The 17,876-nt window shown below is 43.3% G+C and overlaps 1 protein-coding gene and 1 long non-coding RNA gene across 2 annotated transcripts; both read left to right on the top strand.

Moving 5' to 3' along the window:
* Positions 1-270: 270 nt before the first annotated feature.
* LOC144139651 (uncharacterized) lies at positions 271-5,837 on the top strand. Its single transcript, XM_077671945.1, has 4 exons — positions 271-303; positions 1,607-1,648; positions 2,255-2,351; positions 5,575-5,837. Exons 3-4 carry the CDS (start codon positions 2,270-2,272, stop codon positions 5,835-5,837), a joined length of 345 nt encoding a protein of 114 aa, XP_077528071.1. The 5' UTR covers positions 271-303; positions 1,607-1,648; positions 2,255-2,269.
* A 1,586-nt stretch (positions 5,838-7,423) lies between these two features.
* Positions 7,424-11,939, top strand: LOC144139187 (uncharacterized). Its single transcript, XR_013316093.1, has 3 exons — positions 7,424-7,469; positions 8,928-8,963; positions 11,785-11,939. It is a non-coding gene; the product is annotated as an uncharacterized LOC144139187 (long non-coding RNA).
* Positions 11,940-17,876: the final 5,937 nt, after the last annotated feature.

Here is a 17,876-nt window from a genome sequence, read left to right as displayed (position 1 = left end):
GATATTAATCCTTTAGATAGCTATTGACTTCTAATGCTGGGAAATATAAAATAAAGATTTGTTTCACACACCGATAGCATCACACCTTGACAACCTGTTACAGAAACGATAAAATTTGTCGGAAGTTTCGTATGGGGTTGCAAGTTTTTTGTCCTTTGAAAAGTGAGCTTCCTCAGTTCATCTGAAAATCTTGTGTAGTCCCCTTCCCAACCCTTTATCATCGTAATAAATCTCACCTTCTGCCCTCATATGTTGTTTTTTCAGTGCCTTGGTGGAACTGTGAATCTGTGCGGAACCAGTGCTGTAAGTCACGCCTGCTTGAATTATTCACTCAGCTTTGATTAGCGCTAATTAAAAGATGCAAACGGATTTATATAAATGCTGATAGAAAGGGCGTACACCAAAATGCAAGAAAGGCAAAAGACGGCGCTACCCTGACGCAGAGAAAAGTATAAAAAGCTTGGAACTTAAGTCTGGCGAAACTTAAGTTACGTATTTTTCCGCCGTCAGCTGGGTCTGGCACGCTTGATTTCTTTGTAAGTAGGGGAACTGATACTTCAGCCGAAGCTCGTATGCGATCAAGTTGTTAAACGGCTGGCAATGCCCCAATCAGTAACGTTTCCAAAGTAGGTTAGCTATCGCGAAGCATTTAGAGGTGTTTTTTAGGTAGCAACCCAGGAATGTCCACAATGACAAATATGTATTGATGTGGCACGCGAAAATATGCCTGCAATGATGTCATTACCAGGCCGACTCTTGGCGATGCAGAAATAGGGGAATAGAGAACTGCTCTACCTGGTTCCCATTTGATAGGATACACTGGAAAGTTTCTGTATTTAATTGAACTAATGTGTCGATACGCTGTAGGTGATATGTTATAGCATTAATTCAGTTTAAGCGGCAAGCCCTACTTTAGGAAAAATATATTGATAAGACAGAGGAGCTTCTATCCTATCAATGTCTTTTTTCCTGAAGTTGTGCTTGACAGTTCAACATAATTCATGTCATGGCTACTTTTAGTTTGTTCCCGTTTCAGGACGCAGATTCTTGGTTTATAAAGTCGGTAGATAACAGAGGAAGCATTGGTATATTCGTATACTGCGATATTAGAAGTTGTGGGCTCGCGGCAAGAAAAGCTGGCTTTATGCGTCCCTTATTATGTATGGACACCGAGAGATTCAGCGCGGGTTGTCAGCACTACGAATGAAACAGACATACAAAGTGGCTAGTGGTCAGTATATTTTATCTGCTACATTGTAGAAGCATGGGGCGCTGGCAAGGCTGACATCACCGCTACCCCAGTACTTTTGCTTCGACTCCCGCGGTTCCTGCACCATGCTTGCCGATCATCGTAATAAGCGTTGATAATCGCGATAACGTCTGTTAATAACTTAGGCCGGCGATATTCTTTACCGTAAGTACTGAGATTATTGTGAAAGTAAGCAACAGATTCAGGCTGCCAACACTGTATGATAATTCTTGTAGTTTTTAGGATTGTACAAGTAGGGCAGTTTTATTGGCATGGATATATATGTTTTTATGCTTTTATATCGCTTTGGCGCAGCCGTCATGCTAGTCTGGCTTATACGGTGTTTTTTTTTTTCAGAACCAACAGCAGACTGTCACAGGCTTCACAAAACTGTTGCAAGTGAGTGAAACTTTATTACGTTAGGATGTACTTGATGTGTTCTTGTAATCTGCCAACACCTAAGTTATTCACCGCTGTTTTCATTGCGGCGGCAATAGTCACACAAAAACGGTACTGGTTTCTCCTAGAACGAGAGTGTTTATTTCTTCCTGGAGCAAACCCTAAAGAAAACTGGTAGTGGGAAACGCTCAAACAATGCTTCCCGAGTGGTGGCTCCGAACGAAGTTGGGTTTAGCTGAAGCTGTAGTAAAGGGCATGCGATTATCCTTCACTTCCGTAACACATTCGATCTAAACTTATTGAATCTTAACTGTGTCGAATAAGAAAGTACGTCGAAAATATTAAACAAGAATTCATAAATTCGGAACATTTGCACATGATGTAGTGCGCACGCAGCTATTACAAGTGTGAAGCCGGTTCTTCAGTTGTATTTGAAACACACATGCGAAAAAGGTACATTTTTATCCTTGCATTAAGAAGAGAGTCACCTGTACTCAAATATCAAAGTAATAATTTGCCCCAGTCCTTCCCGCAAATCTTATTATCAGAGTTTTATTCCATGTGAATGGTTATTGAGATTCTAAATATCCATTTTCTTCACTACAGTGCGTGCTGACTGCGATGTTCAACACGGGTACACCCACTGGCATTATAAACGCTCTTGGACCGATAATAGAGGGTTTCTTGGGCAGTTCATTGGGCGGTGAGTGTTCAAGTCGTTCTTCATTAAACCTTACCTTCGCCAGAGACAAGTCTCGCGGGTGTCACTTACGATGAAGCATATTGTCCCATTAAATAAAAAATGAATGAAGCACACCCAAGCACGTAAGACGTGAAGGTAGCGAAGCTGTAGGTAACCTTCACGACCATCACGATGGTTCAAATCCACAATTGCAGCCGATTTGCTTCTTATTGGCTTCCGCAAGGACTTCAACTCCGTCTTTGTTGCTATAACGGCGTAGAAGAAGCAAGTCGAAGACGTAGAACGAACGTGCCGAACGCGCACACTTAAACTAGGCGCCCGCGCGTGCAACGTGTGCCCTATCATTCTGTGTCGATCAGTTAGCGTGATTGTTCTCCCCACAGTCACAGGCGAGTGAGTAAGCCGCCTGACTCTCGCGTACTAACGGACCGATGTCTCGTCGCGCATTTTAAAGTCAATCGTTTTGAATTCTGACTTGGCCGACGCAGTCTTGCGACGTGAGTGGGCTACTCCCGATACACGAGATGGTGTGGTGCCTCTCAGGCAAGTCTGGTTCGTTTCTACGTCTCGGACGACTTATTTTCGCGAGTACAAAACTACGTCGTGGCACCCGTCCCGCTGTCTGACCGTGGTTGAGTAACATGTGAAATCAGCTAAGATGTAAACCAAAAAAAGGAAAACTGAATTCTGATTGGATCATTAATGCCGCCTTCATCTAAAACGCAGAATTTGTAGAACACGCGCAGGACCAAATTAAATGTCTAGAATCCCACACGATCGGTTCTAACGAGTGGGAATCTTTGAGATTTCAAATAAAGAATGCACGACCACAGTAGGCAGGCATCGACCATTCATCGAGGCGGATGAAGATGAGCTTGGGGAATTCCGTGACGATATCCGAGTTACAAAGAAAGAGCTGCCCAAGGCATTACAACATCGCTACGGGAGTTCCTTGGTCCACAGCAGGGAGAAGAGGGTTGAGTCCGAGACCCAGCCCTCTAAAATATTCCGCACACTCGAAAGAGAGAACGCCAGCCGTAAAAACATCCTTGAAGTCCACCACCGTGGTCAGCTCGCACAGGGACCGCGGGAAGTGGCAAGCGCTTTTGAAGACTACTACTCCCGCCTTTTAAACTTCCAAACCACATTAGATCCCGTCCACGAGAACGTTCTTAGCGAGGTCCCACAGATTTTGGTAACTTAAGAGAAGCAATTCACTCTCCAATAACGGCAGCCGAGGTAGAATCCGTAAAAAAATTCCCCCAAAGAAGTCCTCAGGTCCAGAAGGACTGTTTCAGAATTTTACGAAGCGTTTTAAAAAGGTTTAAGCCCGATGCTCGCTACAGTCTTCGAGGTCACACTGCAAATAGAGCTACTACCCCCTTCCACGCGAAACAGCCATCTGGTCCTCGTGCCAAAGACGCCCCAATCTGGTTCAACCCCAAGCACCCCGGATTTCCACCCAATCTTCCTTCTGCCTGCTGACTGCAAAATCCTGGCTCGGATACTCGCTCAACGACTCGAAACAGCCCTTTGTGGGATGGTAGGCCCACACCAGGCGTGTGGCTTTAAAGGCGGAACAATAAACTCCAACCTGCCCAAGATGAGAACTATGTATACATGCGAGGAGAGAGAACCAGGGTTAGTTCCGCTGGCTGTGATTCAGCCCGACCTCAGGAAGGCGTTTGACAGGGTAGAACGGTCATTTCTGTTCCCACTTCTACGGCCCTGCGGATAAGGAGACATCACGTTGGAGTGGGTGCCGGTCTGCTAAATTCAAACCACGACGAGCATAATCTTAAATGGACAACTAGGAGTCCTAATCACGGTTTAAAACTCGGTCCTGCAGGGATGTCCTATTTCTACACTGCTTCTTTCCCTTTATCTGGAGCCTCTGTGTCGCATGGTTGCCTCTTGCAAGAGAAGTGAAGGCATTGTTATAGCCGGGCGGGAACGTCCAGTTCTGGCATGGGCCGACGACGTCGCTTTTGTCTGCTCAACGGTTACCCAAGCTGGGAAAGTGCTGAAACTGGCACACCTGTTTTGCCGCTTTTTCGATGCCGAACTGAACCTCTAAAAATCAGAGGGGGCCTGTTTGGGGAGCTGGAAATGCAAACCGCGCAAGTGCAACATACGGTGGTCTGACCGCGTTGAAACATATTTAGGTGTAAAGTTACGCGCGTCCAGGCGGTGGCGCCTCGGTGGAAATCGAAAGTTGACGCGGCGGAATGGAAGCGTCACCCAGGGAGGAACCGGAACGTATCCATTTACACTAAGTCCCTGTTGTACAGCATGGTGGCTTACCCCGCGATCCTGTACGCAGCGCGCAGTACCCCTATTGATGCCAGCTCGGTACTGAGGCTACACCAGTCGTGGGCGGTGTTTGTTTGGCGGTCCAATACGAACTGATACGCCGCACAAATTTTTTCTCCAGCGTAAAGGGGATGCGGGGCGGCACCGGACTGATAAATTTAGAACTCTAACTCGCAGTCCAACGCTTCTATTATTTCCGTCACGGAGCTGACCAGTTCATTCAACCGGCCATCCAATGCCTAGGCTCCCTCTACTTGAGGTAGTGGCTTGCCACCTCAATTTATGTCGATTACGGCTCCCGAATCGCCGGTTTCTACAAAGACAAAGCGAGCGCGGTGATTTCACTGAAGGCGTTTCCGTATACGTGCTCGCTGTAAAGCCGCGAAAGCTAAACTGGGACTTGGTAGCACAGACACTGCCACCCCTGTACCGTCAGCCTTCTGTCCCTCCGGGTAGAGACGATGTGCTTAAGCGAGTTAAGCTATCGCCCATTTAAGTCGGAACTAAGGGCTCTTTCTTTCGCGTCCACGCGGCAGTTTCGCAAGTCATGGCCCGTCAACAGGAGCGCGGCTTCTTCCTTCCCTGGGGTGCAGGGTGCCTCCTATGTGAAAGTCGGGAGACCCCCGAACACGTTTTCTTCTTCCCTACAACACGACCACTTATTTCTGGGACTAAATCCTAACGTGCTTCCGTACCTCGTAAAAGGTAACCGGGTCGATCCTAAAGTTTCTATGCGGGGAGGCGGAAATTCCACCACGCGTGGAGGCATTTGCGTGGAGGTGAAAATTCATTCTCACAAGTTATGGAGATTGTATATTAATCCCGTACTCGTGCTAAAACTAACATATAAGAATCCCGTTATTTTTTTGTTGTCATCAGTAATCACGTTGTGTTCTTTCTTTTTCCACAGGGATTTCAAGCTTCTTGAAACTGGGTAATCTTTCGCTTTGTGGACAGCAAAATTGCACAAACTTCTTTAAAACCAACGTTACTTGCAACAGCACCATCACTCTTCTCCTTCCAAAGATTCCAAGCACGGGCAACGCATCATCGGTAATACGCCTGTCCCACATACTACTCCTCTTTGTTCGGTTTGGAGAAAAAGTGACAGCATTCATGTTTCCAACTATTAGACACTGCGCATCAAACAACTATTTGGTAAAAGTGCAATGAACGCTGCTAATGAGGCTGTCAAATAAGGAGCTTTTACGCGGGTGCCATAGTTGTAGATATTTACGACACAAAAAAACAACGCGTTCTAAGTTCAGGGAAACGTTTCTGAATTTTTCTATCACGCATATTACGGGACAAAAGTGAATTCATAAAAAAAAGATGCATTGTTGTTACTTTTATCATACGTTCATTTTTTGCGCCAAGTTACCACCAGCTTAGACATTTTCGTTTTCTAACATGGCGTTTTTGTGGGTCTGTAACGATGCGGACTGTGCATTTGTAAGAATAGAATATATTACTACTACGGAAAAGCCCACAGTTTGTCTTCCTGGTTTTTAAAAAACATGAAATTACCCATTTCTGCGAAACAATTATGACGTGGGTGTCGGGACAGGCTTCGGATAGGCTGCATGGATGAGGCTGCCAATACAAGATTTCACTTGTTTTGATTATGAACATCTTGATCTTCCACTGAAATTATGACCGAGACAGAAAAATGGATTCTGTGGTAGCACGTCGTTAAGTCAAGCAGTGTTTGACAGGTGTACAAACAGAAAATTGTACACTTTCCTATTCTATTGCAGCTTTTCGGGGGGCTTCTATGGTCTTCCGCGTTTTATATAAGCTACAGGATGTTCACTGTTGCCTACTTACATAGATATAAGTTGCATAGTATATGAAACGACATTTCGAACGTGTTCCAACTTATCCAACCCACTTATTCAAAGCCTACGCACAAACTGTGAAAGGCCCTCACAATGCGGTCGCTTTAAGTTTTGGGCACAAGTACACGAATGTCGGTGAAAGGCAACAAACCTACTGTGAGGAAACACTTTGTCCGTCAATCGTCATAACCTCCAACGTCCTGTATGCAACAACCGGGTTCTTTTACACCATGAATAGATATATCTAAAGACTAACAAAATGGTTTATCTTAACGGTGGAGAAGATCACACATAAGCATGAATATAAATCGATACACTTGTATAGGGATATGTGACTATTTTTGGTGAAGTTAGTAGGTGGCCACGCTTTTCCCGAACAAGAATACAATCTAATGGCAATGAAAGCTGCCAAAATGAAAGTACAGAAGCCTTTGAAGGCGAATAATTCGGTAACTGTAATGCGGCTGAAGTCCGCTCCTGCTGCTCCATCTTGAAAGTGATACCAACAAGGAATGACCTAGCTTGCAATTAACCTATGAACATACAGAGCAACAAAAGGTCAGTCTCCGTAGAATTGTCGCAGAAGCGGAGTTCTAGGAGGACATATTAGAGGGAGGCGTTACGGTGTTCATAAGGGGTTTCTTGGTGGTATGGAAAAGGCAGTTTGTAAATGTCATAAGACAGCTTATTAATTTTCCCAATTACCGAAGCGGGATTTTGTCGGTTGTGTTCAATCCGTTATACATCACAGGGAACGCATAAAGTACTTCTTAGTATAGCTTTACGTGTTAACTTTTTTCAATCTGATTGGAATTCACTAGCGGGCCAGCATGTTTTTTTTTAGCTGTTATCATGTACCAATGATTTTTTTATTTTTCGTAACTACTAACGCCAGACTTTCTGCTTAAATATCTTTACACAGTGCATAAAGGACACGAATTTCTGCACATCTGGAACAACGGCATCGGTATGTATGCAAATTTTTGAAGGTTTTACATTATAAGACAAATACGCTACGCCATTTTTGCACGAGAAACTATTTTGACGAACCCCGGCTACTTTTTTGCGTCGATTTTGTGTTGTCGATCTTTCTGGCTTTGTCCCTTTTGTGAATATGTTTTCAGTACATGTTTTAAAAGTGCTTCTGTTAATCCAAATATTGTGAGCACGAATATACGTAGGGAAGACTTTAAGGACTATAACTAGTGGCAAGGCTGATGCATGCCAACATTGTTCAGTGCAAAGGAAACTTTGGGCGTATTTGATACAAAAGCATAAGTACATAATTCCCGCTGTTTTTATTTAAAATACCCTCTAGATTAGCTTTCACGAGCACAGATTACAACAACGATTGAAAATGGTTTCATTAAAGATGATACAAAATATAAAGAAAGCATATTGGCTTGAGCTGTGCCAAGCTCAACGAAAAGAAATTGTATATTAATGACACTGGTTGGCAGAGTCGCAAGAAGCCCGTTGTGCAGGCGACGCCCAGGCAACATGCGCCTGGCTGGTGCTGCCTGTACCTCTTTCACCGTCTGGAGGTTAGGGTAGTTGGGCGCGCTGCTTCGGTTAAGTTAGTTTTACTTGTTTTTTGGCGTCGTCATTCGCCTGTACACGACGGAAGATGTGGCTTGCCAAAATAATTGCCAAATAATATAGAGAAAATAATTGCCAAAATAATAAAATGTGGCTTGCCAAAGTAATCACACACACTTTTTTTTATCAAGTCCATCGATCCGTCACGGCAGTCTTCTTTGCGGGATTTATTTATTTTATGCCTCGAATCTCCTTAGCTACCCTCGGAGTAATTTCCTTGGTTTTCGTGCAGCCGTTAAGTTCGCTCAGTAAGCCTGTGTGCTCACGTGAAGGTCGAGAGTTTATTACTTTTACTATACTGTACCTGTGCTTTCATTTACATCATCACGAAAATAAACCATTAGTATCTTTTTCTACACATTGTTAGCGAAATATAGAGATACGTATTTTAACCACGAAACACGCGACTATTCCAGTGAAAATAACGTTGAATAATCACATCTCGGACAGTTTTTACTTCTCTTTAACAACAAAACTACTGTAATTATATTCAAATTACGTTTTAGCAACGATATGTATTCTGAACTACATAAATCCGAACCATTCTTAATTGTAAGATTTGCCTTCCTGCGCTTTCGGGAAAGGATTATAAAAAAATAAAAGTTCCTTGATGTCGGTGCATTTAACGCCAGCATACGCCAAATAGAGACACACTGGTTGGCGATGCATAAGCGCCAGCCTTGTGATATCGGCCACTGTTTAAAAGGAACGTGGAAAATTCCCTTTAAAGTGATGGAGCACAGCCGGATATGAAAGCTATATTTCAGTGGAAGTAGTATGTCTAATCTGCGCTGCATCTATTAAAGGGTTATTTTTCTCTTTTCAGCCACAAGCTATAAGTGACTTCACTGAAACGATTGGGGTGAGTTGGATTTGAGATTTACACTTTTTGTTGCCAAGCCACCTTGTTTGGACAGACAAGAATGCTGTAGAACAAATATCTAATAATCGCATTAAGCATAGCCTTCGGCGTCATTTTCACCATAATTGTTTAGCTTTCATGTGTGATTTCTACATTCAGCAAACTGAAGTGGTGCGATCGAAGGTAAATAACTGAATCACGTACTAAACAAAAATGTGTTAATTTCAAACGCGTGCAGCTAATAAAGCACATAAAACTGGCACATTATGTACATCACGACAGTGCTACAAAGAAAATTCATTTTAGAACTACGAAAGACCCCGAAAGTATTGCTTGTAGAAGTGTAGCTTTGTCATATTGAGTAAAACATTTTGTACAAATTCTTTCAGAAATTACGGCATATATTTGATAGAGACATTTGAAAGCAAAGCATACATACCTAAACACTTTACCTTGACTTCGAGTTGGTTGACATGACTAAACTAACCTATAAATTCATTCAGAAGAGGGAGTTACATAGGCTACATCTTAGGGTAGCTGAGTAAGGGAAGTTTCTAGAAAAAACAACCAGTCTTCTTCGTGCGGTTTCGACCGTGGCAGAAGTAGTTACGTTGTTATATGATTATTGTGGGTTTTCACGTCTACAATGGGACGTTCTGATTACTGAATGTCGTACGTTTACAATCCGCTAAAACAGTTTTTATTTCCACTTTACATCACTGAAAAAAAAAACGCATAAGCATTTTTTGCTGGCCTATGCTGTTTAAAGGATAATATTTTTTCTGCATTATTGCGTCACCTGGTAAAAGGTTCCTCGGTAGTTTGATTCACTTTCAACTCTCACCAGATTGACAAAACCGAAGACATCGGTTTACCGCTGAAAAAAAATCTTTGCCTTTCCTTGCACGAAATTCGTACTGCCTGGCATAATTACCTGTCAGTGGTAAATGCAGCGATTTGAGGATTATCCTGCACCGGAATTGTAAAGGCCATGTGGAGAAAGTTGGGTTCTCCCAACTACTCGCTCTCGTCTCTTGTAACCTCTCACAGCCGTCAGCGCTTATTAACAAATCCCAATTGTATGATGCGGGAGGCAGAGGCAAATACTACCCTATTTTTGCAATTTTGTTGCACTAAGTAACTATCAAGTAGAGTTGCTTTGGATTGATCGAGTTGGTTCGATATTCAAAAAAGTTATAGTGAACCGAAGGAGAAATTGGGATTGTAATCAATACACATTCGGGGAATAACTCTACACAGCTGAAATTTCGAGTTGTTTGATTAGTTTCCCTTTCAGTATCTTTTCCTCCAGAGCGATATTAGTAAGCAATCCCACTTTTTAGACGGTATTATATTCAATGAAGTCATTTAAATAATTGATGCACCGATAAGTTACCATTGTGCTCTGTATCAAGTATTACTTTGTGTCCTCCATTAAAAATGCCGTGACAATTAAGGCAACACCTTCTCCCGGGCGCGTCATCGGCCAACAAAGAAAATTACCAATGATAAATTTTAAATGGTAAATTCACAGTAAGCAAGCGTGATACGGAATATGGGGTAGTCTTATTTGAATGGCCAACCACGCCACCTGATCGCTGCAATATTGCTGAAAGCATTAATGTAAAGTACGTCCTTTGTTGAAGTATAATCATCGTGTTACAATTGTATCACGCAGCTCACCTTGAAATTCACTCTTTTGGAGAAGCCCAAAACTGCAGGTCGCAGATAAAACGAAGACGTATCGAACTGAGAACTTCGGTATAGTATAACGTAAGTGTAGAGAAAAGAGACCAGTAGACAGCTGAATAATTGTCGGCGTTGCCATAGAAACACGGAGAAGTCATTGTCTACGTCAATGGTGAAGCAGCTTCGACGTACGGAGACTTCCACCAAGTAAATCACATCAGTGACGTCTTTTCTACTCGTCGTTTACGACAATGCTATACTTCCCACTCGTTTCAACAAGTATGCCGCCACGTCACTGGACGTCGTGTGCTGTACAAGTAGCTGTTTTAAAATTCCCGTTTGACATCGAACATCTATGATTGGGTAGGCGCTAACAGGACATCTCGGCATATACATACATAAGACACTTTATTTGCACCAGTCGAAAGCACAGAAAGTAACGTGCTCCCCCTCCCCCCCTGCCCCCCCCACCCCCTTATTAGTCGGCCGGGATCCCTTGGGACACAGCCGACAAGCAAGCAAACGTGACCATTGATACGGTCGCAACGCAATGTCCGGTTGGGGCGGTATGCTAGAGGAATGCGAGAAATGTCGTATTGCGGGCTTCGAAAGCCGAAATAATGCGCGTGAATCGGGCTAAGGCTTATGTCCGCAAGAGAGAGAAAAAGAGGTGGTCACGCATCCAAAGTATCCACGACTGGATCCTTCATGATGATTAAAAAACGGAAACATTTTGAGGTGTGTTTTATCGCCCTCGTTTCGTCAAAGCATTTATACCTCTATCACACAACCTCCTCTTCCGGAGGATATTTGACTACGCCTTGAACGACTTCGCTTGAACTAGAATTTGCGCCCTAAGTCTGTTAGGATATCTAACCGTAAGTCTTTTTTGTCTATGTTGTTTACGCATGGTTTGAATTGCCGAGTCCTAATATTTTTGTTGACCTACTTCACGTGTCTGATGGCGCCACACAAGCTTGTGAAAGAAATTCCGCGTACAGTTCACAAATGTGCGGAATATTCTTTATCGGCTCATGCGGGATGCAATTCTACTTTTCTCGCCAAAATTATGCTCTACTGTCTTGCCCAAGGCAGGCTTGGTTCTCACTTCTGCTTTACTGTTTACTTTCAGTGTCTGCTTCGTCAAGCTGCCAATCCCCAGCAGCTGGGGAGCATATTCTCCGGAATAGCTTGCCAACTTCGCCAAGGACTGAGTGGACTGGGCTCGATGGCCGGACCGTTTTCTGGCATCGTGACAGCGTTCACCACTTTCTTGCTGTTCTTCTTTCCGTCCTGTAAGTTTTACTGCTTTCAAGCAGCATGCACGCCGATCGTGCAGCTGCTCCACAATTCACCATTTGACTTGTTTCTCCTCAACGGGCGCACGATGCGTGCCAAGCCCTGCAACTTCAAAGAAGCATTGCATAGTAGACACAATGGTTTCCGTTAAAGCCGCTGCTAAGAGTACAAGGCGAACGTATGGCGCACGTTGTTTAACAGGCAACTAGGTGTTTTAAAAGAACAGAAAATCATGACTGCCGCTCTTGTATGAGGGGGGCTGATGATACCGGTTAAAGCAGCCATGATGAGAAATTACAAGTTTGGTTTATAAAAATACTTCATTGTCTTAATAACAATGTTAGAAGTTTTCGCGCGAACTTCCAACAAGTAATGGAGATATTAGGTGAAGGGGGACGAAGCATTGGCGATTCTTCTGTGATGCCGGAGACTTTGTGGGAGTGGCGGGCGCCCACGAAAGCTACCGGCATAAACATGGCAGGACGATTGTAATGGGGCGTGTAGCACCGTTTCATTTTATCACTTGAATGCTGACGTACAGTTAACCCAGTTATTGCTACATGTTTATGCAATGTCCATATTACGTCCCTGTAACAGCGCGAAATGTGAAAACTTTTCAATATTTTTGGCGTGTTTTTGTTTAGAAACCTTTATGTGACCTATAACAAGGCTGATCAATGAATTACCACAGGCTAGTTTTTTAAAATTCAGCAAACTTGCATTTTGTCTTCAGGGCCCATTTAACTGTTGATATAGAATTAAGGGTTGGCATGCTCAGTTGTGGTCTTCCTAATTGTGCTTGACAAGATGGTCGTTCGTGAGCTAAAGTATTCGGGTATAATATTCTGCAGGGCAGTGACAGAGTAAGCATGAAACTGTCGGCCCCTGAAAGAACGTTTACAAGACGTTTGTTTTGCGTGGCTGTTGTGTTTCGTCGTAAATAATTAGTTTCTACCCCAACGCAAAAAAAGTTCAAAACACCGTGTGCTTATATGCTTACATAAATCATCATGCCAGCGGCAATACAAGGCACACCGACGTAATAAATGTAGGTCAGGTTGTTGAGAAACAAATCTTTATTACAGACACAGTCGCGCGGGACGGAAGAACACCGGACGCCTAGTTTTTTAGGTGTAATATTCATGGCCTCCCAACGGGATGTTAGGTTGCTTAATCTCGCAGTGTCCAGATTTTCACACTTATTTTGGAATAAATGTTCCCCCGAAACTGTCACTCTAAGCCAATTGTGTCTAGTGCCCTGGAAAAGGCAATCACACGATCTAAAAGCTGTTATGCACTCGAACTGACGTAATTCTTCTTCCCATTTTCCAGGCAACAGCGGTTAGCCTTTCTGTGAAGGGTTGGTCAAACCGTGTTCTTGCTACAAAGGAGTCGTCACGGACAATAAACGAGGAGGTGTTCCAACGCAATAAAAAGATATTCATTCTAGCTGATGTGCCCTCAATTCTCTGACCACTCATGATTTTCTGGAATCACTGTGAAGCCAGGCATCAGAAGTCGTGGCACGGTTTGGCAGAAGCTTTTTCGCGATTTCGGCTGCATGTTTTGACTTTGAAAACACAGCCCATGTTACTTTGCTTACCTTGCGGGTGGGCGTCCTTACGGCATTTTATATACCTTTGCAAGACACAGGCACGTAGGGCATAAAGTAAGGGAGGACAGAGGGGCACGCTATTACAAACTAAGGTAAGTACGAAACAGTAAGAACAGGAATAGCCCGAATACATAATGCAGAAAATAACACAGAAAGAGGCCAAACACAGTATACACAATGCAAAAAAGGACAAAAAATGCACAAGTCGACGAAGATCAAATAAAAATGGAAAAACATGGTATTAAAACTTTTGTAAGTACGCGCGTATATAATCAAATGTAAGCAAATCCGTAAAAGTGAAACTAAGCCCACAAGTGCACATTAAAGATAGCGCATATCACCAAACGCCAGAAACCGAGTAGAAAAAAATACAAGTGCATAGACATGAAGTTCAGTGAAGGATTAGAGTGATTAAAAGATTAAAAGATTAAAAGACACGAGGCGTTGAAAAATCGCAGGACATGTAACACATGCCCTGTTATTTGTAATGACGAGTCCATTCATAAGCGGAGCAAGTCCTTAGTGTTCCTCAACGACTTGAAGGGTGCAAAAAAAGAAAATGTACGCAGCTACCGCTTTTGTGATCTTTGTGGGATTGAGTTCGCCAGTATCTCTAGGGGAGATTGTCTATAAAAAATTAGAACGTAAGTTTCTCTAAGTGCTTTGAAAAATGTACTTTCAGATACATTTTGTACTTTCAGGTACATTTTGTACCATTTTGTACAGTGTACTTTCAGCACAAGCGTTCGTTCGCTGGTCGTGTCCACGTCGTTCGTTTGTATTCCTTAAAAAAAGTGTGTCCTTAGTAACCTCAAGCGCAGTTTTAGAACATGCAGAACTAACTAGCCAAATTCCTTACCTTACTGAAATGTTTCTTAGTTCAAAAACAGCCAAGTGATCGCTGCCACTAATACAGGATGCCATTGTATCTGGCCAGCTCGCCCGTGGGTGGTTTAGGAGACTAATTTGTGTGTGAGGTTGGAACTCCCGAATTATGTGTAAATTGTACACCCTTTAATCAGAAGTTTTTAGGCCAATTCCAATTATTTCTGGACCACAAATAATTCAAAGAATAAGCTTCACCTTTAAACGTGACAATATTATTCTATGACAGTAAGAAAGACAGGGTTTTTCTCTAGCTTTCCGGCGTAAAACATTTCAGCCTCGCTGGGGACATAAGCTTGTTAACTGAATTTTTGGCAGCCTGTCCTTTTCCGACATGGTCTAGAAAATTTTTACAAAGGCTGTAACTACGTGGGGCATACGTAGGCTGTACCTACGCCGAGCGCTATAAAACTGACTTCACTTCTTGAGAAGGATGTTTTGTATATAAGATGTTTTGTATAAAAATATGAGTGTACTACGACTACTTTTATTATTATAATTTCCGTCTGCGACAAAACTCTGACACATCAAATGTGACATGCGTACCGACTATGTTTTATCTCTTGTAAGGAGTAGCCAACTTAGAGGCGTAATTATGAGCTCTTTACTATTCAAGAAATAGCGACGATAGGCCCGCACGTATCTTAGCCCCATCACCCTGATTGCGTAATTTCAGCGACAATGTTCAATTTTTTTCCGGGAAACCTTCAACGAATATTTCTCCACGAGGCCTAACTAGAAGACATGCATTTTTTTGTTGTTGCCACAATACGGCTGCAGTCTCCTTCATCCAACAGGCCAGGTGGCGGCCTGTGGCACTATGAAGCACTAGGAAGGTTAGCGGATATATACCATCTGTATGCTTTACGATGTGGTAGTACGTGGAATAGGTTTATTTAATTTGGCATCATTCTATTCCATATTAGTTGTTATTTTATTTGCAACCGAACTGTAGATAGTATAGGAGAGCTGTTTGATTGCAGGTAGACAGGTACTTTCAATGCATCGCGGAGAGATTAGTCGCGCAGGAAATTTAACAGAAAATGTCGGAGAAATATGATCTAAAACACGTCTGGTATTCATGATAATCAAATTGGAAAGGACATTTCCACGGAACTTACGTGAGAGTAGAAAATGTGTAATGGTCATTTTCACAGCGACTGAATTTCACAACGACTCCACGCGGAGCCCTTTTAAAGTCGGCTTGACTGTACTACAAGAATGCATTGTTGGGAAACTGTTTTTTCTGGTGGCAATATAATAAGCATATTTGAAGAGCAGGCATTCTCAGATAATGAAGGGCAGCCTACCATTGTCCCCGAAGAAGAAAGTGTATGACAGCTGCATCTTACCGGTACTCACCTACGGGGCAAAAACTTCGAGGCTCACTAAGAGGGTTCAACTTAAATTCAGGACGAGTCAGCGAGCAATGGAACGGAAGGTGATAGATGAAACATTGAGGGACAAGAAGAGAGCGGAGTTGGTCAAGGAACAAACGCGTGTAAGGACATGTTAGTAGAAATTAAGAAGAAGCGAGTGTGGCCAGGCATCTAATGCGAAGGCAAGATAACCGTTGGTCATTAAGGCTAACGGAGTGGATCCCTAGAGAAGGCGAGCGTGGCAGGGGGCGCCAGAAAGTTAGGTGGGCAGATGAGATCAAAACGTTTGCGGGGATAAATTGTTCACAGTTAGCACAGGACCGGGATAATTTTAGATCTATGGGAGAAGCATTTGCCGTGCAGTGGGCATAGAAGGCTGCTCCTGCTGCAGCTGCTGCGGCTGCTGCTGCTGCTGATGATGATGATATTGGCGTTGCAAGCAAGGCCTTAGGGCCTTTGAATAAACACCTACCTAAGACCACAGCTAGGTCAACAAACGCTGCAAAACAATCACCTTTAAAGCTGGATTCACTAATAAATACCTATGCATTGCTGGTAATACATTTTTCAGGGGTAATGCAAGGGGGCCAAAATATCAGTATGACGTCCTTAAATTGTTATATTATTACCTTGCGGCCCTCTAAAGTTGTCTTCACTACATCGCACAAAGGCGTTTCCGGGATAACGGTATATTCATTTGCGACAATATGATTCTGCTTTCCAAGTAAGAAGGATCTAGTGCATTTTTCTTGTTACATCAATAGAACGTGATGCGTCCCTATGAAGGCTATAAAAGGAACTTCTTTAAACCTGGCTTCACTACTTCACAAAAATTAAAATGCAATAGGACACACATTAAAATATAGAGTGTCTAGGGCCTTTTATTAAAAGAATTTTCTTGGGCGCGCGGCGAATTGCTACACGTCACGCGTTACAAACGTACACATGGGTTTCGTCCTTGAATATAAACAGATATGTTTGTAAATTCAAAAATTTGCGCCAAAGCACTGTATGGCATCTTAACTGTGGGTTATTCCACGCGAGACAACCCAGACAGTGCGGTGGACCATCTCCGATTACTCTGTAAAAAAACCACAGTCGATCCCTTCACTACCCTATTTGTTTCATTACCAAAGTTTTGGAGGATAAAATTTTTATTCCTCACAGCAACTAGAGCATCCTGGCTATGACCGTGAACTTTTTTCGCAACCTAGGTTGTGGGAAAAAAATTGCAAAAATAAAATATTATACCGAGCGCGGTAAAAACATTACAGTTTGTAGAAAATGAAGCGCGCATCCGTGCTGCAACGCATTCGCAGCTGCTATTGTTCTTCAAAATGTGCTTTGCCGGGAAGCAATGCGGTGTTTCTGGGTCACATTTAAACATTTTTACAGCTGTTTCAACATCCTGAGAGTTAATTAAATTGCATAGTTGGCTTATATTGTTGACAGAATGTGGGGAAGAAATATGAGAGTCGCAAAGCTAGTAGTTGGGGAGCGCTAAACACGTTAACTTAAAGCAATTGCAATATTGCTCATGTTCAGGCACTTATCGTAGTGTGCAGCGTTCCATGTAAAAATACAGACTTGGGGGTCATTTGAACGGGCGTACAAAGGGCATTTATTTCTTAAAGTTTAATCGCATTACTTTTGTAGCGTGAGCTGCACTGGCCGAGGTTGAGCCGTTTCGCGTGGATCCCGGAGAGCCGTGTTGCGCGTGCGCGAGGAGCAGTGATGTCACACGGCGAACAGAATGTTGCTCGCCGCCCGGCGCCTCTCACAGACCCCCTGCGCCCAGCGTCTTCGCCGACCTCCGTTCCGCACGTGGCGGCCCGGTCCACTTGATGATGATCATGGGAGGGGTGGCCGGGTGTGGAACCGATGGGTCGTGCGTCGCAGCAATACCGGCGTGAGCCTGTAGAACCAGCTTAGCTCTGGGGCGATTGGTGACGCTGCGCCGGAGCCGCTTGATAAATATACATGGGTCACATAATGCGTATACCGTGTGTGTGTCATTGAAACAGCAGTAAGCATGATAATCAAGCT

The sequence above is a fragment of the Haemaphysalis longicornis genome, unplaced genomic scaffold (assembly GCF_048455015.1).
Source record: "Haemaphysalis longicornis isolate Haplotype H1 unplaced genomic scaffold, Haemaphysalis longicornis Haplotype H1 scaffold_5, whole genome shotgun sequence".
NCBI lineage: Eukaryota > Metazoa > Arthropoda > Arachnida > Ixodida > Ixodidae > Haemaphysalis > Haemaphysalis longicornis.
Note: the sequence above shows the minus strand (reverse complement) of the source record. Positions and strands in the feature narration are given on the sequence as shown.

Coding starts and splice junctions, on each gene's coding strand:
- LOC144139651 (XM_077671945.1), top strand. CDS start 2,270: ATGTTCAACACGGGTACACCCACTGGCATTATAAACGCTCTTGGACCG. Junction 2,352..5,574: donor CTTGGGCAGTTCATTGGGCG/GTGAGTGTTCAA, acceptor CTTTTTCCACAG/GGATTTCAAGCTTCTTGAAA.